This window comes from Budorcas taxicolor, chromosome 8, assembly GCF_023091745.1.
Source record: "Budorcas taxicolor isolate Tak-1 chromosome 8, Takin1.1, whole genome shotgun sequence".
In the NCBI taxonomy this organism is placed as follows: Eukaryota; Metazoa; Chordata; class Mammalia; order Artiodactyla; family Bovidae; genus Budorcas; species Budorcas taxicolor.
The window spans coordinates 26,090,039-26,112,395 of NC_068917.1; the positions used below are offsets into that span (position 1 = coordinate 26,090,039).

At 44.0% G+C, this 22,357-nt stretch overlaps 2 protein-coding genes across 2 annotated transcripts; both read right to left on the reverse strand.

Annotated features, from left to right (window-relative positions):
- Positions 1 to 11,124: 11,124 nt before the first annotated feature.
- On the reverse strand, positions 11,125 to 11,781 carry LOC128052435 (interferon omega-1-like). Its single transcript, XM_052644994.1, has one exon. The coding sequence runs from the start codon at positions 11,710 to 11,712 to the stop codon at positions 11,125 to 11,127; it is 588 nt and encodes a 195-aa protein (XP_052500954.1). The 5' UTR covers positions 11,713 to 11,781.
- Positions 11,782 to 20,140: 8,359 nt separating this feature from the next.
- On the reverse strand, positions 20,141 to 20,776 carry LOC128052245 (interferon omega-1-like). The gene has a single exon (XM_052644741.1). It carries the CDS (start codon positions 20,774 to 20,776, stop codon positions 20,141 to 20,143), a length of 636 nt encoding a protein of 211 aa, XP_052500701.1.
- Positions 20,777 to 22,357: the final 1,581 nt, after the last annotated feature.

Below are 22,357 nucleotides of genomic sequence, written 5' to 3' on the forward strand. Positions count from 1 at the left end.
GCAGCTCTCACAGTATGACTCTGAGATCAAGCAAATGATGGAAAGTCCTCCAGTGAACCATCTAGTCACCTTAGATGGTACCACTGGCCTTGTATACAATTTGTTTATATTCCATAAACTCAATCTCAATGCTTCTCTTATGTATGAGACACAAGAAAGGCCAAAGACAGAAATAAATACTAAGGGGTTAGATTTTGTTGTATCAGGTTGAGCTTTGACGTGTAATAACTAATCATTGTAATGACAAGATTTGTTCATATTCCAGAAAACTAACGCCTGCATGTGTGGAAGTAGCATTATCCCCAGTGAGAAGCCATGATTTAGGAATCACGATGCATGTGAATCTTTCTCTCTGTTCCTTTGCACCAAATTTCAGATTTGCCAAATGACTTTCAAGTTCCAATCCAAGTCTATCGTTTTCAAATAAAAGGAAACAATCTTTGTAATTAATTCAGAACAGGATAAATATTATTTCATGGGAGATTTAACTTTTGGCTCTGCTCCTGAATTCATTTTACAGTGGATTTTATGTTGTCTTGTCCCCTTATGTTCCAAACTTCAAAGAAGAGACATGTGACCGTGTTTGGCAAATCAGCTCTGTAGTGACTGAACTCTGTCTTCTTCTCTGTGATATCCTCTGTACCAGGCCCAGTGTAATGGCTCAACAAGCTGTTTTTTGGTGTTTATTTATTTATTCACTTCTGGGTGCCCTGGGTCCTCACTGCTTGCCTGGACTTCCATCAGTCGTGGCAGGTGGGGCCGCTCTTCCTCGCAGAGCCTGGTTTCCTTGCTGTGCGGGCCTCCTCAGGCTCCAGCGTGCAGGCTCCAGGAGCTGCAGCACGTGGGCTCTGGAGCAGGGTCTCAGCAACAGGGGAGCACTGTCTTAGTTGTTCCGTGGCAGGCGGACACTTCCTGGACCAGGGATCGAATCTGTGTCTCCTGAGGAAGATTCTTCCTCACTGCACCATCAGGGAAGTCCTCAGCAAGTAATTGTAGCTAAAGCAGTTTCTCAGATTTCCTCCTACTACTGGAAGGCGTTTACAAATGACCAAGCTATTTTGCTTCATCGGGGTCCTATTTCCTGGAATGATAATAGACAGCAGCTGATATTTCCACTCTGTTCCTGCTGGTACCTGTCATACTGAGTTTGTTGCTAAAACCACTAGGAGTCTCCTTCCTTGAAGGTAAATGGGGTCTGGGGCTTCACGTAGCAAGTGCAACACACTTTTCAGCCTTTGCCCAGCACTGTATTAAACTCAGGAGGATGCCTCACCCCTAATTGTCCTCAACTAGGTCATGATTCCAGAAAACATCTACTTCTACTGCATCGACAGGGCTAAAGCCTTTGACCTTGTGAATCACAACAAACTGTGGAAAACGCTTCAAGAGATGGGAATACCAGACCATCTTACCTGCCTCCTGAGAAACCTGTACGCAGGTCAAGAAGGAACAGTTAGAACCGGACATGGAACAATGGACTGGTTCCAAACTGGGGAAAGAGTACACCAAGACTGTATACTGTCAGCCTGCTTATTTAACTTATATCCAGAGTACATCATGTGAGATGCTGGGTTGGATAAAGCAGAAGCTGGAATCAAGATTGCTGGGAGAAATATCAATAACCTCAGATATGCAAATGACACCACCCTTAAGGTAGAAAGGGAAGAGGAACTAAAGAGCTTCTTGATGAAAGGGAAAGAGGAGAGTGAAAAAGCTGGCTGAAAACTTAAAACATTCAAAAAATCAAGAACATGGCTTCCAGTACCATAGCTTCATGGTAAACAGATGGGGAAACAAAGGAAAGAGTGACAGACTTTATTTTCTTGGGCTCCAAAATCACCGCAGATGGTGACTGCAGACAGGAAATTGAAAGACACTTGCTCTTTGGAGGAAAAGCTATGACCAATCTAGACAGCATATTAACAAGCAGAGACATTACTTTGGCCTAAAGGTCTGTATGGTCAACTCTATGGTGTTTCTAGTAGTCATGTACGGATGTGAGAGCTGGACCAGAAAGCTGAGTGCCAGAGAATTGATGCTTCTGAACTGTGGTGTTGGAGATGACTCTTGAGAGTCCCTTGGACTGCAAGGAGAACAAGCCAGTCCATCCTGAAGGAAATTAGTCCTGAATATGCACTGGAAGGACTGATGCTGAAATTCCAATTCTTCGGCCACCTGATGCGAAGACCTGACTCATTGGAAAAGACCCTGATGCTGGGAATGATTGAAGGCAGGAGGAGAAGGGGACGACAGAGGATGAGATGGTTGGATGGCATCACTGACTCTAAGCAAGCTCTGGGAGTTGGTGATGGACAGGGAAGCCTGACGTGCTGCAGTTCAGGGGTCATAAAGAGTCACCAATGACTGAACGACTGACCTGAAGTGCGGTCATGACAGAAAAGAACATGCCGGGTGTCGTACACAGAGCCATGTATCTGAACTCAAACTCTCCCTGATGCTCGTAGCTCACAGCAATGAGCAGGCGGTTTACCACAGTACTCTTTGGTGGGTCTTTACCGACCTGGCAATTACTACTACATTGACCTGAGCTACTTCAAAGACTCCTCGCAAGGAATGATGAATGATCATTTCCACGCTCTGTTTTATTCCATCTCATGGCTGGTGAGCTTCATTTTAGTTTGTCGTCCGGTTTTTGACATGTAATAATTAAAGCCTTATAACAGGTTGAAAATCTAGAGTTTGCATCTGAATCCCTGGTCTCTTTATTTTGCCTACTAACCTGCTCATTCTTTTTTGTCAGTGTGACTATTTTCTTACTTCTACATGCCAAGCATGCAGACTTTAAAGACTTTTCCGTTCTGAATGGTTAGGACCCCAGCAAAGTGATATCATGAGGTCGTAAACCCAAGGTAATGATATTAGGTGACCGGCCTTTGGGGAAGTGATTAGGGTGTGAGGATGGAGGCCTCGCAAAAGGAAATAATGCCCTTATAAAAGAGGTGGATATACACTAGTCCGTCTCCTGCCCTGTGATGGTACGAGAGAACTCTGCAGTGTGAGACCTGAAGCAGGCTCTCACCACAACTAGACCAAGCTGACGTACAGTTCTCGGATATCCAGACTCGAGAACTAACTTTGACCAATACATTTCTGGTCTTTGCAAACTACCCAGCCTATGCTATTTTGTTGAAGAAGCTTGAATTGTAAGAGCAGATGGCGTTGCAGCTGAGCAGCAGCAGAGCCAGGAGTAAGGACCAGGCTGCGGCCATCAGGGACCTTGCAGATGCTTCTGGCCTGGGGTGGTGGGTGACTCTGTGAACCTGCTTTCTAGATTCTCTGAAGACCTTCCTTCAGGCCTGTGTTTTAAATAGGAGCCCACGGTTTCCATTTTCTGAAAGTTCCCTCTTTCTACTTTTGTTTTTGCTTTTCAATTTGCACTCTTCAAATGGGTTAGGACAGCATTTCTCAAACTGTTTTTCATTATTGCCTCCCCTTCCCTATTGACAGAGTCTTCTGAGATATTTTCTTCCTAATTACTCCCACCATGAAATTTTGACAACACAGTTATGCTGTAGATCTTTCTTTGGACTCCATGCATATCTTTATACATAAGAAAAGAAAACGCAAAACTCCTTGTTGTATTCACCCTAGGGTTAACAATGCCATAAAATGAAAGGTGTACATTAAATGTAAAAACTGTTGAGTTTTATTTAACTTTATGAATGAGTTTGAAGAATGACTTTTAATGGAGGATATTTACTTATATAAATAGTAATGTACCAAATTACATATTCATATGAAATTCATTTAAAAATATATAATAATACCACAGTATAGATAGACTTAAAAATCTTTCAGAACTGAAAATCACTTAAAATTTTAGGTTATTTTTCTTTTAACTTTGTTTCCTTTCAGAAATCAATTTTTAATTCCCTGTCTGCTGAATATTCATCTCAATTTTATAACATTGCTTTCTGTTTAGCTCTTGACATATTTATGGATACTCTTAACAGCTTTGATAGGAATAAATAATAAAATACCATGATACCAATCCAATGGAGGAGAGTGAAGAGGAACTAAAGAGCCTCTTGATGAGGGTGAAAGAGGAGACTGAAAAAGCTGGCATAACACTCAACATCAAAACACCTAAGCTTCTGATATCTATGGCAAATAGATGGGGAAATAGTGGAAACCGTGACAAGTTTTCTTTTCTTGGTCTCCAAAATCACTGTGGACATTGACTGCAGCTACAAAATTAAAAGACACTTGCTCCTTGGAAGAAAAGCTATGACAGAACTAGACAGCATGTGAAAAAGAGTAAACATCACTTTGACAACAAACGTCTGTATAGTCAAAGCTATGGTATTTCCAATGGGCTTGTATGGATGTGAGAGGGGGAACATAAAGAAGGCTGAGTGCAGTAGAATCAATACTTTCAAATTATGGTGCTGGAGAAGACTCTTGAGAGTCCCTTGGATAGCAAGGAGATCAAACCAGTCAAGAAATCAACCCTGAAAAGCATTGGAAGGATTGATAATGAAGCTGAAGCTCCAATAAGTAAGTAAACGTTAGTTGCTTAGTCATGTCTGATCTTTGTGACCCCATGGACCGTAGCCAGCCAGTTGCTCTTCTGTCCATGGAATTCTCTAGGCAAGAATACTGGAGTAGGTTGCCATTCCCTTTTCCGGCGATCTTCCTGACCTGGGGATCAAACCCGAGTCTCCTGCACTTGCAGGTACATTCTTTACCATCTGAGCTACCAGGGAAGCCCTGTACTTTGGCTATCTGATGTGCAGAGCCAACACATTGGAAAAGACCCTGATGCTGGGGAAGATTGAGGGCAGGAGGAGAAGAGGGCGATAGAGGAGGAAATGGTTGGATGGCATTACCAACTCAGTGGTTATGGATTTAAGCAAACTCCAGGAGATAGTGAAGGACAGGGAACCCTGGCGTGCTGCTGTCCATGGGGTCACAAAGAGTCAGACAGGATTGAGCACAGGATTTAGCAACTCAAAAAGAGCAATAAAATATCCTTCCCTTGAGCCCTGGACAGTGCGCATCTCCAGACCGCTGTAGGAGGGCCAAAGAGCTCTTTTTCTCGGGTTCCTTTGGGATGCCCACTTTGGAGAGTTTGCAGTTCTGGGCACAGCATCCTCAGTGAGTCTTTTGATCCTGATTTACTATTGTGGGGAGAAACTCTTTTTTTTCACCGCGCTGAGAGCTGAAGAGGGAGCCTTGTAGCCCTGCCAGCGACAGTGTTCTCTGGTTGGAAGCTCAGAAGCATGCATTTTCCGAGCCTTGCCTAGAGCTTTGTGGTTTATTTTCCAGGAAGGATTCCATTTACTGAAGAGCTTCAGGTGAAGAGTCAGCGAGTTGGGGTCGATTTTACAGATTCGGGTCCCTTCTGGCACCATCCAGCCACAGCTCAGAGACAGGGAACCTGGTGGTGGTGATGGGACCCCTGGAAGGTGTCCAGAATGTCCTGGGAGTGAGTCAGAGCACGGCCACCACCAGCGCCAAGGACCGGGGAGCTGTTACTTCCTGCCTTCAGAATATTTATCCCTGTACAGATTAAACTAAAAAAAAAAATATTTCCTGGCCTATTCATGGATCATAAGAAAAGAAAAAATTAGAACATGAAAGCAACAGATTTCTTCTTGAACAAGTTGGCAGGAAAACTCAGGAATTAAGGGGAAATATTTGAATTCTCAAGATACTGAAATTTACTGACTTTCACCAAAACATGAAGTTAAGCAAATTGGTTAATTTCACTGCCCCCTCTCTGACTGGTTACTGATTAAAGGAATGGTTCATGCAAATATTTGGATCCAGCCATGGATAGGGAACAATTGGCTAAACGGTTAAATGATTTTTTAAATATCCAAGTGTCTTTCAAAATATATTAAAATAAAAATTATTTTAGGTATGTTTTCCCCATTATCCCTCGGGAAGAACCAGAAGGCAGGACATTTTTCCCTGTTGCCTCATTTCTCTTGCTGTTTCCTTTCTTTCATCAGTGCTCTTACTGTCCTTTAGATGTCCTTCAGATGGGCCATCATTCTTCTCTCTGATTCAGACTCTATGGTTTTTACTTGTGAACGCAGATTATCAGTTTTCTTTCTGAAGAAGGGGATTGAGAATAATTACACATGACAATTTCTTCTCTGTCATGTATAGTTTGAACATGAAATATTTCCATACAACCTCAACTAGTGGGCTGCAGGAGCTAAATGTGCCATGCCCTGTGTCTTGGTTCAGGCTGCTCTAACAAGGTCCCAGCATCTGGTGGCTCATCAGCGATAGTTTATTTGTCACAGTCCTGGGGGCTGCAAGTGTGAGATCAGGGTGCCAGCAGGGTGGAATTCTGGTGAGAACCCTCTTCTGGGTTGCAGACTGCCAGCGTGTCTCTATGTCCTCACATGGTGGAGAGCAGAGACAAAGCAAAGAGTCTTGTGAGCCTCATGAAGACAGTAATCCTGTGCATGAGGAATCCCCCCTCATAATCTCCTCTGACCCTAATGATTTCTCTAATATCCCACCTCCTGATATGATCACATGGTGGGGGAACACACACACATTCAACCTGTAACATGATAACAAGAAGATACCCAGGCATTGTGTTTATTGCAGATTCATTAGACTATGTTTCATTCTTGATATTTGTTTGAGGAGAACACATTCCCTGATGCTGTCATCCCTCATTATGGCTCATTCATCCTGAATTGATTCCTAATGAAATGTTACAATGCTACTGTGCACATGATTACCAAGAACTTGCCAAACAAATTCCACAGACTTTCAGTCTTTATAAAAAATGACATTGACAGTGACTACAAATTCCTTAGCCCTTCAAAGGGACACTCAATCCTTCAAACATAGTTGAACCTGAGTTGTAAATATTCTCATTTCCAGGAGCCACCTGCTAAGACTTGATTTGAATAAAACAATCGAATGAGAAAATGGCAAGTCCAGGTTTCAAAACCTATTATGTCAAATTCCATATTCCCCCTCCCCATCCATTCCATAAACACCTGTGCAAATTGTCTGTATTGAACCATCGCTTATTTTCCTATTTCACTAACACACGTGTGCCTTTGTTTTCCATACCTTGTTGTTACAGAACTCTATATTTTCATTAGTTTATCGTCTACCTCCAAATTTCTAGATGAATTGAGCAATTGACAAAGAATCCTGATTATTTTATGTAATAAGCAAAATGAAATTATCAACTGGTAATTCTTTCTGAGAGTCTAAATGTGACTGACAAAATTAATATTTCTAATAATTATAGAAGAATCATATTTAACCATCCAAGATGATTCATATAGATTGCTCAATTAACCGTCACCACAAATTTGAGATGCATGATAGATAAGACCCTTGAGAATAAGAGACTGGATTACAAACATTTCAGTGAGTCTCTGTAGGAAACAGGCTTCCCTGGTGGGAAAGAATCTCTCAGTGGATTAAAGAATCCACGTGTCCATGCAGGAGAGGGGTGTTAGATGCCTGGATTGGGAAGGTCCTCTGGAGGAGGAAATGGCAAGGCACTCCAGTATTGTCTGGGAAATCCCATACAAGAAGCCTGGCAGGCTACAGACCATGGGGTCACAAAGAGTTGAATAAGACATAGCAACTAAACAATGAGAACTGTAGAAAACACCAAGCTGACAGAGCTCTCGTGGATTTAGGTTAAAAACACTTAATGCTGCCAAGTGAAGTGAAGTCACTCAGTCGTGTCCGACTCTTTGTGACCCCATGGACGGTAACCTATCAGGCTCCGCAGTCCATGGGATTTTCCAGGCAAGAATACTGGAGTGGGGTGCCATTACCTTCTCCAGGGGATCTTCCCAACCCAGGGATCGAACCCGCGTCTCCTGTATTGCAGACAGACGCTTTACTGACTGAGCCACTAGGGAAGCCCCGGATGCTACCAAATACATGAATATGGGAAATGACTGGAAAAATAGAAGACGACATATGCTAAGGGGTGAAACGTTAGGGATGGAGCAGAGCATCCCGGTTGCCATCAGGAGGGAGACCAGAGTTTCAGAAATTCAGCCCTTCACCTGGGTCTCAGTGAAACAGCTCAGGTCCTGCACTAAGCTAAGTCCTCCAAGCTCCCTTCGCTGCGCCCCAGCGGCCGGGATGTGCGCCTGAACTCTCAGTAACGGACCGTACACGCCTCCAAGTCCAGCGCTGGCAACTCCTGCGCAGGAACCAGGGGAGAACCGAGGAGTCCCCGTCAAGAGCCTTGACCCCTGCGAGGCGCTGCCATAGCCCCGGAGCCCGTGGGGCCTCGGGAACAGTGAGGAAGCTTCCTTTTCGGTCCCACCGCCCAGGGGAGCTTTAATGCTACTTTGCTCAGATCCTCAGATTTCTGCACCTGCCCTCATGTCCACCCTCCCCTTCCTAGGAGGAGATTTTGGCCAGAGCGGTTTACACTGGTGCCCTTTATGCTGCGATTGATGGCTGGAAATCAGAGCATGTTGTGAAGTATTTTGAAATTCAAGACTGTTTCTGTGGAGAAAGACTAATTCTTTCAGGGATTCAGGGAAAGGGAAAGGCACGTGAAGTCTGTCCAGGAATCTAGGAGATATTCGGACCCTCCAGTGGGAAGACTTGGGGACAAGACTGAGACTGAAAAGTATTACATTTAATATTAATATAAATGGTTAATTTCTCTTGCAGTCTTAATTGGTTAAAAAAGATTTCAAAATGTATAGTGAAAGTCGTTCAGTCACGTCTGACTCTGTGACCCCATGGATTATACAGTCCATGGAATTCTCCAGGCCCGAATACTAGAGTGGTAGGCATTCCATTCTCCAGGGGATCTTCCCCACCCAGGAACGGAGCCCAGGTCTCCCGCACTGCAGGCAGCTTCTTTACCAGATGAGCTATTAGGGCAGCCCCAGAACACTGGAGTGGGGAGCCTAGTCCTTCTCCAGGGAATCTTCCTGACCCAGTCATCGACCTGGGGACCCCTGCATTGCAGGCGGACTCTTACAATTTATAAGTAATTATGAGCAACTTACACTTTATAAGTCTTAAATATCAAGTTAAGACATTTTCTTTAAGACCAAACAAAATTTTAAGTTCTTGGCTTCAGTGGAAACAAAATCATCAGTAATGTTTGCAAAATTGCTTCCTAGTTTATCTGACTTCATTGCGTGAATGCCGTATTTCACTAACAATGCCAAAGAATGCTAAAACTACCTCACAATTGCACGTATCTCACAGGCTAGTAAAGTAATGCTCAAAATTCTCCAAGCCAGGCTTCAGCAATATGTGAACCGTGAACTTCCAGTGTTGAAGCTGGTTTTAGAAAAGGTAGAGGAACCAACGATCAAATTGCCAACATCTGCTGGATCATTGAAAAAGAAGAGAATTCCAGAAAAACATCTATTTCTGCTTTATCGACTATGCCAAAGCCTTTGACTGTGTGGATCACAATAAACTGTGGAAAATCCTACAAGAGATGGGCATACCAGACCACCTGACCTGCCTCTTGAGAAACCTGTATGTATGCAGGTCAGGAAGCAACAGTTAGAACTGGACATGGAACAACAAACAGACTGGTTCCAAATAGGAAAAAGAGTATGTCAAGGCTGTATATTGTCACCCTGCTTATTTAACTTATACTCAGAGTACATCATGAGAAATGCTGGGCTGGAAGAAGCACAAGCTGGAATCAAGATTGTGGGGAAAAATATCAATAACCTCAGATATGCAGATGACACCACCCTTATGGCAGAAAGTGAAGAAGAAGTAAGAGCCTCTTGCAAGTGAAAGAGGAGAGTTAAAAGTTGGCTTAAAGCTCAACATTCAGGTAACGAAGATCATGGCATCCAGTCCCATCACTTCATGGTAAATAGATGGGGAAACAGTGGAAACAGTGTCAGACTTTATTTTTGGGGGCTCCAAAATCTCTGCAGATGGTGATTTCAGCCACGAAATTAAAAGAAGCATACTCCTTGGAAGGAAAGTTGTGATCGACCTAGACAGCATATTAAAAAGTAGGGATGTTACTTTGTCAACAAAGGTCCATCTAGTCAAGGCTATGGTTTCTCCAGTGGTCATGTATGGATGTAAGTGCTGGACTATAAAGAAAGCTGAGCGCCGAAGAATTGATGCTTTTGAACTGTGGTGTTGGAGAAGACTCTTGAGAGTCCCTTGGACTACAAGGAGAGCCAATCAGTCCATCCTAAAGGAGATCAGCCCTAGGTGTTCATTGAAGGACTGATGTTGAAGCTGAAACTCCAATACTTTGCCCACCTGATGGGAAAAGCTGACTCATTTGAAAGGACCCTGATGCTGGGAAAGACTGAGGGCAGGAGGAGAAGGGGATGACAGGGATGAGATGGTTGGATGGCATCACCGACTCAATGGACATGAGTTTGGGTGGACTCTGGGAGTTGGTGATGGATAGGGAGGCCTGGCGTTCTGCAGTCCATGGGGTCGCAAAGAGTCGGAGACGACTGAGTGACTGAACTGAGCTGAACTGATGACCCAGGAACTGTCATAAATAATTAATTTCAGTTTACAAAATCCCTTTTTCTCTCATTTCTTTCAACCAAGGGTCTTCCCTTGTGGTCAGACAGTAAAGAATCTGCCTGAAATGCAGATTCCAGATTCCATCCTTGATTGGGAAGATCCCCTGGAAATGGCAACAGACTCCAGTAGTCTTGCCTGGAGAATCCCATGGACAGAGGAGCCTGGTGGGCTATAGTCTATGGGGTCCCAAAAGATTCGGACTTGACCTAGCAACTAAACATAAAACAGTAAAAAATTCAAGAAGTTCACCTTGATAATATTTAATAAATAAAACAAATTACAAATTTAATGAAATAAAAATGTGACTGTATTTGTTAAATTTTAATACAATATAAAAAAATATTTTATATAGAAAAATAAATAGGAGGAGATCAAAGAATAAGTATAACAAAATAAATAAGCAAACAAACAATAAAATCAGGGCAGTCTTCACTTCGGGACTGATGCACCTGCAGCCAAGAAAATTTATATATCTTCAGTTACTACTGACAAAGCATTGGCTGAAGTAATTCAATCAATTTGGTGGGTAAAGTAGAAATCAGAGTCTTCTGAAATGGCCACAGATGAGTGTGCAAAGATGATGGGGCATCTGAATCAGTGAGAGTCATGTCAAGGTGAGTTCACGTCTCCATCCATCATTCTTAGCCTTTCTTGCAAGCTGGTTGATGAAGACAAGGATCTCATGATTTCCACTCTGACGGTTTCCCAGGTGCAGTCACTGTATCCCTTCTCTTTCAGGTAGACATGGATGCCCTGGAAGTACCTCTTCACGGCCAGGGTGGGGTCCATCCTTCCCAGGGCAGAGTCTTCCTCTCCCATATCCTGCCCCAGGCAGGTATCCAGGTCGACAAGCTGGTCCAGGAGTCCTTTGCGGAGCTGCTTCAGGAGGGTGGTGTCCCAGGCAGGAGAGGAGCGCTCTGTGTGGAAAAGGTTGAAGCTCTGCTGGAGCATCTCGTGGAGCACAGAGATGGCCTGGGCCTCCTGGAGCTGGCCGCTCTCCACCATCTCCTGGGGGAAAGCGAAGTCTTTTCTGTCCTGCAGACACAAGTGAGGGGGGAGTCTCGTCATTTTGCCCAGGAGCCTGAGGTTCTTCCTGCCAACCAGCACGTGTTTCTGAGACAGGTCGCAGCCCAGGGATCCTCCCTGGCCATAGCTGACCAGCACCAGGGCCATGAGTAGAGAGAGCACGAAGGCCATGGGGAAGATGAGGCTGCTGCTGGGCTGGCTGAGATGGTGTCTGGTGGAACCTTGAGGTAGGTTCTCTGATGCCAGGCTTTCTAAGCGAGGCTATTAAATAGGGAACATGGTAGTTTTCATTTTCTAGTCATTTCTATGCACTTTTACTTCCTTTTTTGATTTTCATTTATGTATTCTGAATATGGTCAAAGGAATTGTCATCAGTCTAAACTATTAATTTTATCTGTTTCCCAATAACTTCAAATGTACCCATCCAAATGGATATTTTTCAATCAAATGAGAAAGGTCTTTGTCAGACATCAGAAATGATGTAGGTTTCTAAGTACAAACATTACCACTCTTTCTCCTTCATGTGTAAATGTAGCTCTTCTCTGTTCCATGAACACATTTTTGGCCCTGATCCTAGGCTCAATTTCTGTTTCTTCCTTTACTTAGGAAGGCAGGCTCTGTATTTATCAGGGATTTACCAGGTCACTCTAGCAAATAAACTGTTTGAAACAAAGGATGGGTTTTCTTTAGTGTCTGATTTAGAGAAGAGGCTGATTATTATGAGTCCATGAGCTCCCTCATGTTTCTCTTCCTTCTAGAACACGTCCCTGCAGGTCCATGTGGTTGTGCTTCAGGGAACCACAAAGTCAGGACTATTACAGACATCAGGCTTGCGTTCCACCGTTTTTGTACTGGAGACCTATTGTCCTTTGCTGGCCCAGCCAATACGCCTACCAAGAATTCTGGTTCTTCTCAGATAAAATGGGTGGGGAGACTCTAATTCCAGGATAATTGATTGTATTTGCCCAGTAGCACCTCACTCATACAGGAGAGATCACATGGAACCACCCCCTGTCCTCTGGAGTGACAGAGTCCCCTTGCTCACCTGCTGGACTCCCTCCCTTAGGGCAGGCTGTTATTGGAAGCTTATGTCACGGAATCTAGTGAGTTACAGCTGTTCATTCAGGCAATTGATTCCACCAGGCATCTCTGTTCCTCTGAGAATGCAGGGCAGTGAGACCCAGCCTACTTGATCAGGAGAAATAGTCTTCTTTCCTTGACTGTAATTTTTCATTTAAACTTTTTATATTCACTTTGTGACTTATTTTGGGTAGGCTCTGGGAGTTGGTGATGGACAGGGAGGCCTGGCATGCTGCAGTTCATGGGGTTCCAAAGAGTCGGACACGACTGAGCGACTGAACTGAACTGAACTGACTGACTTATTGGACAAGGTTTGTCTCAGTGCTCCTGTTGCGGTTGTAGTTGATGATGATGTGAGAACAACAAAGGGAAGTGAAGAAACCAGAGGGGCTGCATCTCTATCACTTTCAAGACGTTAGTTTTTTTGTTTCTCTTTGCAACTTTTCTAGAAAGTAAAATTGCACAGTTTTTTGTGTGGGCAATAGAAAACAAGGGTAAGTCTCAATGTCATGAATATGAAAGAAGGGAAGTGGTTTTCCCCTGACCCAGTGACGTGTTCTGAGTTAGCAAACTTCAGTGCAGCACAGCTGGGGACAAGTCTGAGGCAGAGGGAAACGATGAGGCCAATATGAACAGCAGAAAGGCTGGGACAGGGCTGCTTCTTACAGAAGCGCAAAGAAGGACAAGCCCTTGATCTGTTGACTGCCCTCAGCTTGTAAGACCAGCCACCTAATTTTTCTTTTCTTGAATCAGCATGTGGTCAGTATAACGGCAGGAGGAAGAAGTCACACTCACCAGCTCACCAGAGACAGGCAATCAGAGCCCCAGTTGCTCGAACACTAATGCTTTCTGGCAGGGTTGATGAGACCAGCCTTGCTGATCATCTGAGTAGGTGATAAATCCACCTGGGCAAAGAGAATATGCTTTGAAGTAACTAGAATGAAAGGGAATTAAATGATTCCAAAAGAGCCTGATCTTAGTCTAGCTAATAGTAACTATGACATTAAAAATAATACCTGAATTTTATTGATTACTAACCCTCATGATCTCCCTAATATTGCAGCTCTCGGTACTATCACATTGATGGGTTGGGTTCCTGTGGGTTTGTAAAGAATTTTTAAAATATTTATTTCATGTGTTTATTTGGCTGTGGCATGTCTTAGTCGATGTATGCTGGTTCTTGGATCTTGGTTGCTTCATGCAGGATCTTTACTTAAGCCATGGGAAGTCCTGCTTGCCAATCAGAATCTAGTTTCCTGGCGAGAGATCCAGCTCAGGCTCCCTGCTTTGGGAGCATGGAGTCCTGGCCCCTGGACCATCAGGGAAGTCAACGGGGAGGGTTTCAATACATGAATTTGGGGAATGCACACACATTCATTCAGTCTGTAACACGGTAGTAAGGAGATACCAAGGTATTGTGTTTATGGCAAGGATTCACTAGCATATATTTCATTCTTGATATTAATGAGGAATAAGAACACGTTCCGTGATGCTGCCCTCACTTTTTATTGCACCTCCTTCCTGAACTGATTGCTAATTAAATGTTACAAGACTACCGTGGACATGATTACCAAGGACCTGCCAGAAAAATTTCACAGACTATCAGTGTTTATCAAAAACGACAGTGACAACAACTACAAACTCCTGAGCCTTTGTGAGGGACTCACGCAATACTTCCAGCATAGTTGAAACTGAGTTAATAGTTTTGTTTCGAAGAGCCTCCTGCTAAGACTTTATTGGAATAAAATAATCTAAGAATGAAATGGCAAATCCAGTTTTCAAAACCTAACATGTCAGATTCCAAACTGCTTATCTAGACTGTGACGCCTGTGCCCACTGCATGCACTGAGCCCTCACTTAATTTCCTAGTTTATTTCTAACACAAGATGCACCCTTGTTGTTTCATACCTCAATGTGACAAACCTCTTATTTCCATTAGTTCACATCTACCTCCAAATTCTAGATAAGCTGAGCAATTTACAACATATCTGATTATTTTGTATAATAAGCAAAATGAAATTATCAACTGGTAGTTATTACTGACAGTCTAAATGTGATCGACAAAATAATAATTCTAATAATTATAAAATAATCATATTTAACTGTCCAAGATGATTCATATAGATTGTGCAATGAATCCTCACCATAAATTGGGGATACATGATGGACAAGATCCTTATGAGTTTTGACTCCAGCAGGGGATTGAGTTAGAAACATTTCAGTGAATCCTCTGTAGAAAACACCAAGCTGATGGCTCTTGTGACTGTAATTAAAAAAAATACTTAATGCTTTTGAGAGGGTAACAGACAGGAAAACTGGGGGTCTCCAAACAGAGGAAACAGGCTGCAAGTGTGAGACATTTTTAATCTCTTTACTCTTGCCTGGAAAATCCCATGGTTGGAGGAGCCTGGAAGGCTGCAGTCCATGGGGTCGCTAAGTCGGACATGACTGAGCAACTTCACTTTCACTTTTCACTTTCATGCATTGGAGAAGGAAATGGCAACCCACTCCAGTACTCTTGCCTGGAAAATCCCATGGACAGAGAAGCCTGGTAGACTGCAGTCCATGGGATCGCAAAGACTCAGGCATGACTGAGCGACTTCACTTCTCTATACAAATTTAAAAAGAGATTTCTCTTAAAATTCTGTGTTGCCATAATGACACCTGGTTCCACCCAAACTTAACCTTTCCCAAACCTTGAGCTAACCAATGCACTTTTCTTCTGGAAATGTTTGTCTTAAGCTGTTAATGTACTGTGTATTTACCCTAGACTCTGTGTTTAAGTCAGTTCCACCCAAAGGCTCAGAACCGACTTGACAAACCAGTATGTTATACTCATACACTGTTCTCCTAATCTGTGTTAATGAAACTGTATATTTGTTTGGAAATCTGCCTTTCTTCAAGATTCACGTCCATCATTTTGTGGCCGAGGATGACTCACCTGGTGCCAATGTTGTCTCAATGCATGTTGTGGGTGAGGGGCCCGGTGCCATTCTCTGAGTTTTGAGACATTTCCATTCTCTAATTAGCAGACTGCTAGTAGCTATATAACATCTGGCTGAAGAGTAGCATGGGGCACTCTTACTACCCCCTTCTGATGTCTATGTCAGAAGCTTTCTCTATCTCTTTTACACTTTAATAAAACTTTATTACACAAAAGTGCTGAGCGATCAAGCCTCGTCACTGGCCCTGGATTAAATTCTCCTCCGGAGGCCAAGAATCCTGGTGTCTTTCGTGGTTCAGCAACAAACTTTTGCTTCCAAATTATATGAATTTGGCAAATGACCAAAAGAATAGAAGACGACCTATGCTAACGGGTGAAATGTGAGGGATGGAGCAGAGCCTCCCCGTTGCCATCAGCAGGGAGACCAGGAGTGCAGAAATTCAGCACTTCACCTGGGCCTCTCTGAAGCAGTTCAGGTCCTGCACTTAACTCCGGAGCCCTCCAAACTCCTTTTGCTGCGCCCCAGCGGCCGGGAGGGGGCGCCCGATCTCTCAGTAACTGACAGACCCGCACCGCCCACCCAGCGGGCCCGCCTGCAGGGCTGCCCCCTGGGGCATCAGATCCACGGGGAGAACTCGCGGGTGGCCGTGGGCAGGAGCCGCGACGGGAGCGAGGCGCCGCCGGGGCCCAGGGAGAGCTTGGGGCCGCGGGAACAGAGAGGAAACTTCCTTTTCGGGCCCACTGCCCAGGCGAGCTTTGCGCCGCGTCGCTCAGAGCCTTTGATTTCTGCACCTCCAAATTCTAGATAAGCTACCATTGCGTCCATCCTCCCCTTCCTGGGAGAAGATTTTAGCCAGAGCGGTTCACACCGGTGCCCTTGAATGCCGCGATTGACGGCTGGAAATCACAGCATGTTGTGGTATGTTTTCAGATTCAGGGTTGTTTTGGAGTGAGTGAAAGTCATTCAGTCGTGTCTGACTCTTGGCGACCCCGTGGACTATACAGTCCATGGAATTCTCCAGGCCAGAATACTGAAGTGGGTAGCCTTTTCCTTCTCCAGGAGATCTTCCCAATTCAGGGACTGAACCCAGGTTCCCTCATTGCAGGCAGATCTTGACCAGCCGAGCCACAAGGGAAGCCCTTGTTTATGGGGCAAAGGAGTAATTCAGGGAAAGGGGAAAGGTATCTACAATCTGGATGGGAATCTACTAGATACTGGGACCCTCCAGTGGGAAGACTTGGGGACAAAACTGAGACTTCAAAAGAAGCTCCTTAGTACAGGGAAAATTTTTTCATTGAACATTAATAGAAATGGTTAATTTCTCCTGTCATGTTCATTGGTTGGAAAATGTTTTAAAATGTATAAGTCTTCAACTCACATCAAATTCAAATATTTTCTTTATGCCACAACAATACTTTAACTTCCTGGCTTTAATGGAAGCAAAATCATCAATAATGTTTTCAATATTACTTTTTGGTATCTCTCTCTTCATCTGAGCGAAAGCCATATTTGACAAACTTATGAACCAGTAACTGTTTTGAATAGCTCATTTCAATTTACAAAATCCTTTTTTCCTCTCATTTCTTTTAACCAAAGGTCATCTATTAAACTTTTTTTTTAGTCAGTTTTTCATTGGAGAGTTTCATGAACTTTTTCAAAATGTCTTCTCATGTGGATACGTTGTTTAAAAGTTGCAATTACAATGCTTCTGATTTCAGCATAATGTGTACTCAGTAGACACCAACTGTGAAATAGGCAGTTGGATATATAATTCCAGCATGCGTCTTTGGAAGACATCATCATCAAGATAGATTTTTAAAGGCCTGAAAACTAGAGCAGGTCATGACCTAGTTCATCAGTTTGGACAGAAGACAGTTCTGGGCTTTGAACACAGGAAAACCACAAACTTCTTGGTCACAAATGACATTCAGACTGGATACCAGCCAGATGGCAGGAGTGCAGTGTGAGTGTGCAGCCTGGGATCTGGTTGAGAACCTTGCAATCTGTGTGTCTTCTAGCTGGAGATCACGGAGTTTGAACGAAAATGAGTCATGAGCTCCTTTACCTGGGTAAAGAGACAGTGCAAGAGCAGTGGGTGCATTCTCTACGGATCAGAAATTCACAGAGGCGGCCTGCACTTCCAGTGGATATGATGGGGAAAGGCTGCCGTCTGTTCTAGTGCAGTGGTCTTAAAACTAACGTCTCAGCTCCACAGCTCTTCTCCTCAACGCTACTCAGTGATGCTGGGGCTCTAGTTCCTTCCAGGACATTTCTCCTTTGCCTGCAGATTGTTTTTCTTTCCCATGCCAGTTCCAAGGGTGGACTAGAAGGCTGGAAGGAATTTTCTGTTTTCCTGACTGGAGTATGACTGATAACAACCGCCATCAATTAGGAAAAGGAAAACTAATGGTTGCTGCTAGATGCTATGTGTCACCAGTCAGATGGGCAAAAGCTAAAAAAGATGATAAGACCCTGTTTTGGTCAAGGTGTGAGAACATATAAGAGCTTCTATGGTCTTGAATATGGATTAATGTAGCCATTGTTATCATGGACAGCTGGCAGTATGCATGTGCAAGATTTATGTGTTGACAAATAATATTGAGTTCATGCCCCTTATTCAGAGAAAGACTCTCACTAGGGTACGACACCTGCATACACTTGTAGCAGTCTCTCCTCTAAAGGCACTAATTTCCGAGAAGGAACAACTCTAGGAGGTGACCCTGCCAGCACTTAGGGACTGGAGTCTTTATGGAAAACAACTAGGATCAAACCCAGGACAGCTCAGGGATGGAGAGCAGAACCTCACACTGCATGGCCCTTGCTCTTTTCTTCCTGCCTGTGCCTTGCTGCTGAAAGACGGAAACCCAACAGAGAGTTGAGAAGGTGATTTTAGAACTATGTTAAAAAGTAGTACAGGACTACTCATACTAAAGAACAAGAAACATTATTAATGAGTAATGTGTGTGATTCTCTGCAGTCCTAGGAGATCTCTCTGATTTCCCTATTATTCATTTTTATAGTAGATCAAAGCATTTTCTACTAATCCTTCTTTTTCAAAGAATTTCTATGACTTCCTAGACTGCTTCTAGAAGGCTGAAACACAGAAATTGGAATTGTCTTCAGCATTGAGCACAGAAGAGTTCACAACTAAATTGTGAAACTAGCACCCAAGTTAAATATTTTACCAAGGACCAGCATCTTTCCAGTGTTGCCTTTCAGTCACTGCCTCAGGCCAGCTGTCCTCTCTGTTCCCTGTGGGCAGCTACTCTGGGACTCATGTCCTGATCATTTCTGCCAGGCACACTGTTATGCTTCTTGTAATATGGGCCCATTGATCCTAACAGTAACCCTGTGAAAAACTACTGTTATTTTCCACATGTTAAAGAAGAGGATCAGGACAGCATGCGTGCCTGCGTGCATGCTAGGCTGGTTCAGAGGTGTCCAACTCCTGTGACACATGGACAGTAGCCCACCAGGCTCCTCTGTCCATGGGATTTTCAAGAAAGAATACTGGAGGGGGTTGCAATTTCCTTCTCCTTAGTGTTTGTGATATTTTGCAGGGTCACACTGCTATTAAATAGCAGAGCTGCATTCAAAGGTTTTGAAACTTCTAGAGCTCTCCTTTCACTTGTGCTCTCTTCCAGGGATTTCCACTCAGAGAAACTTTGAAGCCAGAAACCATCACAGAACAGAGCTCCTGTGTTGGAGGCAGTGAAGATAGAGTGCAAGGGAGTGGATTTGTTCAGTAAAGCAGGACCGAGGAGAAGGTGGGAGGAAGAGTAACAGGAGTCAGGCTCAGCCACTCAGCACCACATGTTCGCAGCTTCCCTGGAGGAGGGGAGTCCTCCCCCCACATACTGACACCAACTATTCTCTGTTGATTGGGTATAAACTAGTTATACTTGTGACTTCAGGACTACTCATTTACCACCGTTTCAGAGACTCCTTTCTACCTTTTTTTTTCTTGGAGGGGTGGAATGGAGGGCTGCACTCCGTAGCTTGCATAATCCATGGCACCTGAGCTTCTATACTGGAAGCGTGTGGTCGAAACCACTGGACTGCCAGGGAATTCCAGTAATTCCACCTTTTGACAATCAAGTCCTGAGAAGTAATAGAACCATTCCATAGTATAAATGGACAAATGCTATTCCACAATAGGTTTATGTAGACAAAATAAAGATTTAGGCCTTCAGAATGAAGAAACAAGTTTTCCCTCATAAGAATTTAATAAAAACAAATTAGAAGATAAAGGAAATGAACATGTTTTCTAAATTTTATTACAATGTAAACAAAAATTTTAAATGAAAATATAAATATGATGAGATAAACTAATAAATGAAAATAAAGAAACATATAAATAACATCAGGGCAGTCATCGCTATGCACAGATTCCCGTGCAGCTGAATAATCTTTATACCTACTTGCTTATTACTACTGAGAAAGAATTTATTGACTTATTCAATAAATATTTTGGCTAAAGCAGAATTCAGAGTCTCTTAAATGACCACAGTTGGGAGTGATGTGGCGTCTTAGTCAGTGAGAGTCATGTCAAGGTGAGTTCAGGTCTCCATCCATCATCTTAACCTTTCTTGCAAGCTGGCTGATGAAGAGAAGGATCTCATGATTTCCAGTCTGACGATTTCCCAGGCGCAGTCGCTGTATTCCTTCTCCTTCAGATAGACATGGATGCCCTGGAAGTACCTCTTCACAGCCAGGGTGGGGCCCGTCCTTCCCAGGGAAGAGTCTTCCTCTCCCATCACCTGCCCCAGGCAGGCCTCCAGGTGGTCCAGCTGCTGATGGAGTCCAGTGCGGAGCTGCTCCAGGAGGGTGGTGTCCCAGGCAGCAGAGGAGCGTTCTGTGTGGAAGAGGTTGAAGCTCTGCTGGAGCATCTCGTGGAGCACAGAGATGGCCTGGGCCTCCTGGAGCTGGCCGCCCTCCACCATCTCCTGGGGGAAAGCGAAGTCTTTTCTGTCCTGCAGACAGTAGTGAGGGGAGAGTCTCCTCATTTGGCCCAGGATCCTGAGGTTCTGGCTGCCAACCAGCATGTGGTTCTGAGACAGATCACAGCCCAGGGATTCTTCCGGGCCGTAGCTGACCAGCACCAGGGCCATGAGTAGAGAGAGCACGAAGGCCATGGGGAAGATGCAGCTGCTGCTGGGCTGGCTGAGACGGCGTCTGGGTGAACCTTGAGGTAGGTTCTCTGATGCCATGCTTTCTAAGCGAGGCCATTAAATAGGGAACATGATACTTTTCATTTTCTAGTCATTTCTATACACTTTTACTTCCTAATTTGGTTTTCTGTTATGTATTCTGAATATGGTCAAAGAAATTGTCATCTATTTAAACTACTAATTTTACCTTTTCCCAGTAACTTCAGATGTGCTTATCCAAACGGATAGTCATCATCAGATGAGAAAGGTCTTTGTCTTATGTTAGAATTGAAGTGCATTTGTGATTACACACATCATTGCTCCCTGTCTCTCATGCATAAATGTTCCTCTCCTTTTCCGGGAACACACCTGTAGCACTCATCTTGCGCTCTGTTTCCCCTCTCACTCTGCCTAGGAAGCCAGGCCCCTCAGCCCTGTGGTTTCCGTATTTATTTAGGGATTTAGCAGATCACTGGCTCCTGATCTCACTGAAACAAAGGATGGGTTTTCCTTAGTGTTTGATATAAAGAGCAGGCTGATTATTATCAGTCCATGAGCTCACCCCACGTTTTTCTTCCTTCTAGAACACGTTCCTGCAGGTCCATGTGGCTGTGTTTTAGGGAACCACAAGGTCAGGGCCATTACAGACATCACCCTTTCTTTCTACCATTTTCTTGCTGGAGACCTGTCGTCCTCCACAGCCTGGGCCAATACCCCCAACAGACTCCTGGTTCTTCTCAGGGAACATGGGTGAGGAGTCTCTAAATCCAGGATAATTGTATTTTCCCAGCAGCACCTCACTCACAAGGGAGAGATCACATGGAGCCTCCTCTGTCCTCTGGAGTGACTGAGTCCCCTTCCTCACCTGCTGGACTCCCTCCCTGCAGACAGGCTCACCACATCCTGCGGCCTCAAAATCTCCTTTCTGTGGAGGGCTTGTTGATTTGTTGGGAGAATAAATTCTCTTCCTGAACCCCATCCTCTCTCTTGGAGTGTTTCTGTGAAGGACCCTAGTTCTCGGTGGTGACCTCCTCTTCTCCTGACCCCAAGTGTCCAAAACATCAGCAGTGCTCAGATGCTGAGAGCAAAAGTGTGCTTGTGTAAAATAAGTTGGTGAAGGAATTTCCAACTGCAATCATTTTGCTTTTAGTAGATAAATAATATCTACTTTGCCAAGTACAGTTATTATTCAACTCTTTTACTTAAACTGTTCAACACTTGTTCTGGACTCTGTTTCTGAGCTGGAGGAAGGAGATTCAGTGCTGGGGTTGTCTCTTGTTGGAAGCTTGTGTCACAGAACCTAGTGAGTTACAGTCGTTTGTTCAGGCCGTTGATTCCACCCGGCATCTCTGTTCCTCTGTCTCTGTCTCCTCTGAAAAAGCAGGGCGGTGAGACCCAGCCTACAGATCAGGAGCAATAGCCTTCTTTCCTTGAGTGTAATGTTTCACTTAAACTTTTATATTCATTTAGTGACTTATTGGACAGGATTCGTCTCGCTGCTCCTTCTCTGGTTGTAATTCATGATGAGGCGAGAGCAAGAAAGGGAAGGAAAGAAAGCCCAAGGGGCTGCATCACTTTCAAGAGGTTAGATTTTTTTGTTTCTCTTTGCAATTTTGCTAGAAAGTAAAACTCCACAGCTGT